The sequence below is a fragment of the Diceros bicornis genome, chromosome 34 (assembly GCF_020826845.1).
Source record: "Diceros bicornis minor isolate mBicDic1 chromosome 34, mDicBic1.mat.cur, whole genome shotgun sequence".
Classification (NCBI taxonomy): domain Eukaryota; kingdom Metazoa; phylum Chordata; class Mammalia; order Perissodactyla; family Rhinocerotidae; genus Diceros; species Diceros bicornis.
Genome location: NC_080773.1, coordinates 25,860,284 through 25,868,473, shown reverse-complemented (window position 1 = coordinate 25,868,473; position 8,190 = coordinate 25,860,284). Strand labels below are relative to the sequence as shown.

Below are 8,190 nucleotides of genomic sequence, written 5' to 3'. Positions count from 1 at the left end.
AATAAACCACTTTTCCCAGCTTATTTTTTTAAGGTGCCTCTACCCTTCCTGATACCCAGTCATTGTATCATTTCATCCTCTCTTCATCCGTGGAAGATGTAAGCATTCGGTCCTATTTTGGAGTCGAGAGAATCGAGGCTCCGAGAGGGGAGTTCACAGGGCTCATCACAGCAGGACCAGAGCTGCCTCTTCGGATTATGAACAAGCAGAATGATAGCTTTTGGTTTAGATGAAAATTTTCTTTGCCTCTACCTAGAACCAAGGGAATGGTCCACCGTGACCAGGGACCACTAGGATTTCTGTCCCCAGAAAGGAGTGCTTACTGCGTGCCACAGTATGGCTACTATGGGTTTCAAATAACAGGAAACTTGACTCCAAATGGCTTCAACAATAAGGAAATTTATTACGTCACTTCACACATGGTTGACGACTAATAGTTAAAGTATAGATTCAGCTGCTATAACAGAGGCACAAAGTAACAGTGGCTTCAATGAGCTGGAAATTGAAATCTCTCTCTTCACAGCATGACTGTAAGCATTCTAGGGCTAGTATGGGGACACAGTTGCTTTCCACATGGCTCATCACCATGAATGCTGTGGCAGATTGTAAAACTGGCCCCAGTTCTGCACACCTTCCTGTGTCTATGCCCCTTTGCAACGTCACTGGCAGATTTGCCATTGAGAGGTGGGATCTATTTCCCCACCCTTTGAAACTAGTCACATTGTACAAAGTGTCAAGTCTAGGTCTCATGCATCCCCTCTTGCACTTGGAACTGTCCCCAGACACCATGTGAAAAAGCCCCAGTCAGCCTGCAGGATGATGAGAGCTGCATGGCTCAATGAATCCCATCATCCCAGTTGAAAGCCAGCCACCTGTCCCTGAAGCAGAGTCATTAGCTGACCCATAGCTGACCACAGCTTCATGAAGAAGACCAGCCAAGACCAGCCCAAATTGCTGATCCAAGAAATCATAAAAAGTTATGGTTTTAAGCCTCTAAGTTTTGAGGTGTTTGTTACGCAGCAGAAGCTAACTGATACACCTGCATTCTAGACAATGGAAAAGGGGAAATGGAGGACTAGAGGGCAGGCTCCTTTCCCTTTAAGGGCACTTCAAGGAAGTTACATTGATTACTTCCACTCACATCCTATTGACCAGAAAGTAGTCAGGTGGCCATACCTTGTTGCAAAGGACACTGGGAAATGTAGTCTTTTTTTATTTTGGCTAACTGTGCACACAGTTTAAAACAAATAGGAGTCTTACTATAAAGCAAAGGTAGGATGGATACTGGGTAATAACTAGACGTCTTGTATGCAGAGATTTAGATGAAGTGTTGCCGGGAAGCCTTCCTGAAAGAAGACACAGGATTTGGCAGGGTCTTGGAAGCCAGCCTAGAGAAGAGTCTGCAGATTAAGCAGGAGGTTTTCCAGCTTCCATCTGAAGGTTTCCGTCACCCCCTGGGGGCTTCACCTCGGGGACAGGCTGGCTGAGAAACCCTTCCTCACCAAATGCCCTGGCCAGGGCAGAAGGCAAAGACTGGAAAAACTTCTCTTGGAAATCTCTGCCAATGAAGACTTAGAGGAAAGGGTTGAGCCCAAGGGGAAGGTAGCCCAGAGGATGAGCAGCATCGTGGGGTGATGAGATTTCCTTAGCATCAAAAATCACCCCAATTGGACCAAGAGCGCCATGTTAAATGGAAACCAGAAGATGAAGAAGGCACCAACCAACACCAGAAGCAACCTCTTCAGCTGGCCGGCCTGGACTCAGCCCTCCTGCCGGAGCTTGGTGCGGATGAGGTGGGCACAGGTGCTGAGGATCGCCAGGGGCACCAAGAAGCCCAGCAGGAAGTGAATGATGGTCACCGCCAAGTGTCTCTCCACAGCCGCTCGCCTCCAATTCTGGGCGTTCTCCCTCCCCTCATTCTCTATGTCAAACTTGAAGGAGCAGCGGACACATCCTTCCCACTTTCCAATGGTCAGGAATTTCAGGTACGGAGAGCACGTGATGGCAGCCAGGAGCCACACACCGATGGCCAGCCAGGTGGCATGCTGCACATTGTGGTGATTTAGAGCCCAGGTGGGGTAGAGGACAGAGATGCAATGGTCCACAGAGAGGAGGACCAGGAGGAGATGCTGGTTAAGAAAATGAGGGCTGGGAAGGGCAGGTAGAGCTTCCAGGCCGAGTCGTTGAAGGGCCACTGGCCGGCGGCCGTGCTGTATGCAGCAATGGGCAGAGACAGGAAGACAGTGAAGTCGGCAAGTGCCAGGTTGAAGAACCAGACGGTGGTGACAGTGCAGGCCGTGTGGAAAGTGGTCATCCAGAGCTCCAGCCCATTGACCACTATGCCAACCATGAAGGACACAGACTGGACAGCCATGGTCAGCTGGTGGAGGCAGCCCACCTCCTCAGGTGGGCATTTGGAAGCAGAGGTAAAGTTCATCCTTCTAGAATAGGAATGACCACATGTCAGAGCCACTGGTTACCTTTCACCATCTTTCAGAGCCCGTGGTCCCCTCTAAGACCCCTTCATTCATTTCCCTATTCAATACCTTTTTATTGAGTGCTTATTACGTCACTCTGATATTGCTCTAGGTACGGGTAGTGAGTCATGTTACAAAACAGGCCCTCATGGGACTCACATCCTAGTGGGGGATGTCAGATGGGAAACATAATACATAAAATAAATAAATCTATGACACGCTACTTTACAAGGTTACAAGTGATGTGGAAAAAAATAAAAATGATACAAAATAAAAAGGAGGGGCCTCTGACTTTTGGTTATGTCAGAGTAGCTTAGTCAGACAGATAGTCCAGCAGATAAAAAATTATAAAATCTGGACAAGGTATTAAAAATCAATCCACTGTTCAGAGACATTGGAGAGTGATCAAAATCAAGCAAAACCTGAAGGAGAATCTACCCTTGATGAGGGAACTGCACAAGGGCAGGGTAGTGAGTTTGCATCTTTGGGGTGCGGGCATTATGCAATTTCTGCATCCTCACTGGCTTGAGGTGTGAGAGGACAGAATTATGAGCTGGCATCAGCCAGAAAGACAGTGAGAAAGGAGGGAATTGTGGAAAGAAGGGAGCCCCAGAGAAGGTAAACTCCAAAATCTGCATATAAAATCCATCCAAGTTGTTGGCTGACTGAATTATTCATGTTCAGAGGGGCCCCCAGGATGCCTGGTGAAAAAGCAAAAGTTGGAATTTGAAAGAACTGAGCAGAGATTTCAGCTGCTGTCCACGCAAGAGAAAACAGAGTTTGGAGTTTGAGGCCAGCCAACTCAACTGCCTCCTAGAACAAGACTCACTCTTCAGAGGAACATAACACAATGCAGAGTCTCTACAATGTATCAGGCTTAATGGCCAGTATCCAATGAAAAACCACTACACATGGGAAGTAACAGGAGAGTATGAGCCACAGTCAACAAAGAAAGAAGTCAATAGAAACCAACTGCAAGATAACATGAGTATTGCAATATGCAAAGATGTTAAAGCATCTAATACAAGTATGTTCAAAGACTTAAAGGAAAAGATATACATAATTAAAGAACAGTTGGGGAATCCTGGTAGGAAAGAGAAACCATAAAAAAAGAGTCAAATGGAAATTCCAGAGCTGAAAAATATAACAATTGAAATGAAAATTTCACTGGCTGGACTTCACAGAATACTGGAAATAAAATCAGTGAACTTGAAAATAGATCAATACAAATCATCTGACCTGAAGAACAGAGAGAAAAAATATTAAAGAAAAGTGAACAGAACCTCAGAGACCTGTGAAATAATTTCAGTCAATCTACCTTACCAGTAATTGGAGTTTCAGAAGGAAAGGAAAAGAGAATGGGACAGAAAAATATTTGCAGAAATAATGACCCAAAATTTACCAAATTTAGTGAAAGACATTAACTTACAGATCCAAGAATTTCAGTAAACTCAAAGCAGGATAAATATAAGAAAAGCACACCCAGGCACATTATTATCAAACTGCTGAAGTCCAAAAATGAGGCAATCTTGAAAGCAGTCAGAGAAAAAAACACATTACATACAAGAGAACAATGATGTTAATATCAGCTGACTTCTCACCAGAGTGCAGGGGAGACCGTACGGCAATGGAACAGTATCTTTAAGGTACCAAAAAAAGAAAAAAAAATCTGTCAATCCAGAATTCAGTAACCTGTGAAAATATCCTTCCAATAAAGGAAGATAAAATAGGATATTTTTAGATAAGCTAAATCTGAGATGATTTATTGCCTGAAGACCACGAGAAAGGCTAGAGAAGATTCTTTAGGCTGAAAGGAAATGACATCAAACGGTAACTCATATATACAAGAAAGAATGAGGATCATCAGAAAAAGAATTTTTTTTAATCAAGCTAAGGGAATTGGAAATGTGGGGGATGAGGCAGAAAGGGGCTGCTTGTAGTATTAAAAATGGTGGCCAGGGAAGACATTAAAAAGGTAAGCAAAGGGCCGGCCCCGTGGCTTAGCGGTTAAGTGCATGCGCTCCGCTACTAGCAGCCCAGGTTCGGATCCCGGGCGCGCACCAACGCACCGCTTCTCTGGCCATGCTGAGGCCACGTCCCACACACAGCAACTAGAAGGATGTGCAACTATGACATACAACTATCTACTGGGACTTTGGGGGAGAAAAAAGGAGGGTTGGCAATAGATGTTAGCTCAGAACCAGTCTTCCTCAGCAAAAAGAGGAGGATTAGCATGGATGTTAGCTCAGGGCTGATCTTCCTCACACACACACAAAAAAAGGTAAGCGAAGATTCAAAGGAGGTGAGGAAGTGAGCCATATGAAAATCTGCAGGAAGAGGATTGCAGGCAGCAGTAACAGCTTGTGCAAAGGTCCTGAGGTAGGATGGTGCCTAGTTTGTCAAAGGAACAATGAGGAGAACAGTGTGCCTAGAGCAGAGTGAGCAATGAGGAGAGGAGTTGGAGGTGAGGTGAGACAGGGATGGAGCAGATCGTGCAGGATCTTGTGGGCCATGGAGAGGACTCCCCCACCTTTTACTCTGCATGAAGTAGGAGCCACAGGAAACTGTTGACCAAAGGAAGGACAGGCTGTGACTTAGGTTTTAACAATCACTGTGGCTTCTGGGTGGAGACTAGACTCAAGGGGGCTAGGACCGAAGCAGGAGGCAGGTGAGGAGGCTGCTGCAATACTCCAGGTGAGCCAGGATGGTGGCTGGGGCCAGGGCGACAGGTGTCAGCGGAGGCAGTGAGAAGCAGACTCTGGGTGCACCTTGAAGGCAGAGCCGACCAGATTTGCTGATGGGCTGGATGTGCGGAGGGAGAGGAAGAGCAGAGTCAGGGGTGACCGCAAGATGGTCGAGCAGCTGGAAGTTGGAGCTCCATCGACTGTGACGGGAAGACAGTTTGGGGAGCAGGTTTGGGGTCAGCCCAGGAGCTCAGTGGTGGACACACTGGGTTTGAGGTTGCCTGTTAGACGTCCAGAGGGAAACCAGAGCCGGCAGCTAGACTGGGCAGTGAGATTATAGAGAGAGTTTCAGCTGGAGACGGACAGGTGGGAGTCATTAGAATTTAGATGTTCCTTACAGCCTTGAGTCTGATGTGAGCACCCAGGGTGAGTGTAGACAGAGGAGAGACATGTGGTGCTGGAGAAAGAGTGGGGGCTTAGACTTCAGACACTCATAGGCTGAAATTCTAGTTGAGATGCTGGCTCTCTGAGCTGAGAGAGGAGTATAGAATCCTTAAACACCTTTCTCCTTCTCCTCCCACATCCAGTTGATCACAAAACCTGGTAAATTTTGCCTCCAAAACGTCTCTTGCATCTGCCCACTCTCCCTGCCTCCTCAGCCCCTCCGTCCAATCCCCCAGCAACTCCCACCTACTCACTGGTCTTTCTGCTCCTACACTTGCCCCCGCTTCAAGCCCTTTGTCACACCACAGCCAGAACGATCCTTCAAAAGTTCGAACCCTCATTTTCCTGTGGGTCCTCATCGCTTTTGGGATAAATACACATATTTTGACACAGCTCGCAAGGCATGCGTGGTGGGGCCCCTGCCGAGCCTTCCAGACTCCTCTGGCACCTCACTCTCACTCACTCACCGCATTCCCGTTTCCCTGCTCTTGTCTCCCTTGGTGCAACTCATTGTGTTCCCTTCCACCTCAGGGCCTTTGCACATGCTGCTACACCTTGTGTTCTGTCTGGAACACCCTTCCTTTCCCTTTGCTTTTTTTTTTCACTCGTTTTTGAGATCTCAGTGAAAATTCTCCTTCCTCCCCCAAAGTCTTTCCTGATCACCTTGACTAAAGCAGATCTTCTTACAGAAGCTTCTCACCTGCTAAGATATCATGACAGGTAGCAATTTGGCCTCAGTTTGTTGTTTATTTGATCCACATCCATGTCCCCCACGAGACTCTGAGCTCCATAGAGGCGAGGACGGTGTGTGGCTCGTTCACCAGCCCCTAGCACGTAGTAAGCACTCAATAAATAATTGACAAATAGTTACTTAAAGAGGACAATCTCTCCTTTGTGCCCTGGAGGGTGAATTCATTCGTTTAGTCTAAAAATAGGCATTGAGCCCATGCTGTACACCAGACACTTTCCCAAGCACTGGGGATACAGCGATGAAGATAGTCAAACATCTCTTCCCTGATGGAACTGACGTGAGTGGCATGAGAGAGTTCTTCACCCAGAGGAGGTTTTCCAGAACTTTCCATCTCTGTCACTTCCTTCTCGTATATCCCAGCCACACCTCAACTGTCGTTGCTCCTAAGCCCCCACCCTCTGAGCTCCCTGATGCCCCCCCTCCAAATCTCAGTCCTGTGTCATCGTGTCCTGTGTCCCAGGGAGCAGATCAGGACAAGGGAGTTCTGTCTGTCTCTGTTGTCTGTCCTGGGCAGCGGCCAGCCTTGAGCCCGGGGCGGGGCGGGGCAGACAGCAGTAGGCTGGCCAGTGAGTTTTGGAGCAGATAAGAGTCCAGGAAAGAATCTTGAGCAAGAATCGTGGTGGCCGCAGAGATCAGTATCAGAGCCCGTGATGGGTCACTAGATGTGGATCCTCATAGGCCCTGGGGGCTGGGAGCTCGGGGGGCTAAAAGGAAAGGGGCTCCAGAGAGATTCTTTCGCTGCACCGTTCCAATTCTCTTCCTCTGTCCTTTCTCGTATCCCAGCCCCCTGCCCACCTCAGGAAGGGAACTCAGCTTCATGAAGCACCTACTCTGTGTTTTCCACATATTACTGCACAGCAGAGAGGTTAGAGGCAGACGACTTGAGTTCGAATCCTGGCTCCATCTCTCTCTTTTTTTTTTTTTTTTTTTTTGGTGAGAAAGATGAGCCCTGAGCTAATATCCACGCCAATCCTCCTCTTTTTGCTGAGGAAGACTGGCCCTGGGCTAACATCCGTGCCCGTCTTCCTCCACTTTATATGGGACGCCGCCACAGCATGGCCTGACGAGCAGTGCATCCGGGTGCGCCCGGGGACCGAACCTGTGCCGCCAGCAGCAGAGCGCGCGCACTTAGCCGCTACGCCACGGGGCCGGCCCCTGGCTCCACCTCTTTTGAGCTGTGTGATCTTGGACAGGTTACTTAACCACTCTGTGCCTGAGTCTCTGCATCTGTAAAATAGGGATAATGTCTTGTTGTGCTCGGCTCGGTGAATGTTAGTTATGCTTAATGCAGGGCGTGGACTTATGTATGTGGTCGTGGCTGTGGATGTCTAGGTTGTGGACACAGTTTTGGCCATAGAAACTGAAGCACACACACGTGACTTTTACGGATAACGTGAGTTCGTATCTGTGCTGCGCCCAACACAGAATTGGTGTTTTGTGTCCGTTAAATGAGTAAGGAAGCAAACAGTCCTGAAGTAGGAGTTTGCAGACTAAGGGGGAAATCTTCCCCAGCTCTTGGGTAAACGGGGACCGTGGAGTGAGTGTTTACTAAGCTGAATGTAGCCGTTTTCCTCCATTTTGGGGTTTTCCTTCTTTTTTGTGGCAGACGCTGCTGGCCTCCTACCCAGTATCCATTTCCCCTTCTTGCCATCAAAAGCCCAAGTTTGTTCAGGGCTGCGATGGGCCCAGATAGAATGACCTGCTGCCCCAGTGACCCTGCAGCTGTTCTGGACGACCAGGGGCCGCTGAGAGTTTCGGGAACTGCTCGCTTTCCTTGATACAGGGACAATCTTTTTTTTGAAGTTGTATGGGCTAGATTCTCAGATTAGAATTA

At 48.0% G+C, this 8,190-nt stretch overlaps 1 protein-coding gene across 1 annotated transcript; it reads right to left on the bottom strand.

Annotated features, from left to right (window-relative positions):
* Nucleotides 1-1,447: 1,447 nt before the first annotated feature.
* On the bottom strand, nucleotides 1,448-6,077 carry GPR32 (G protein-coupled receptor 32). Its single transcript, XM_058530733.1, is given in 6 exon segments — nucleotides 1,448-1,480; nucleotides 1,483-1,589; nucleotides 1,592-2,128; nucleotides 2,131-2,441; nucleotides 5,131-5,361; nucleotides 6,073-6,077. Coding segments are annotated over 6 exon segments (1,224 nt in total).
* Between the last annotated feature and the right edge of the window lie 2,113 nt (nucleotides 6,078-8,190).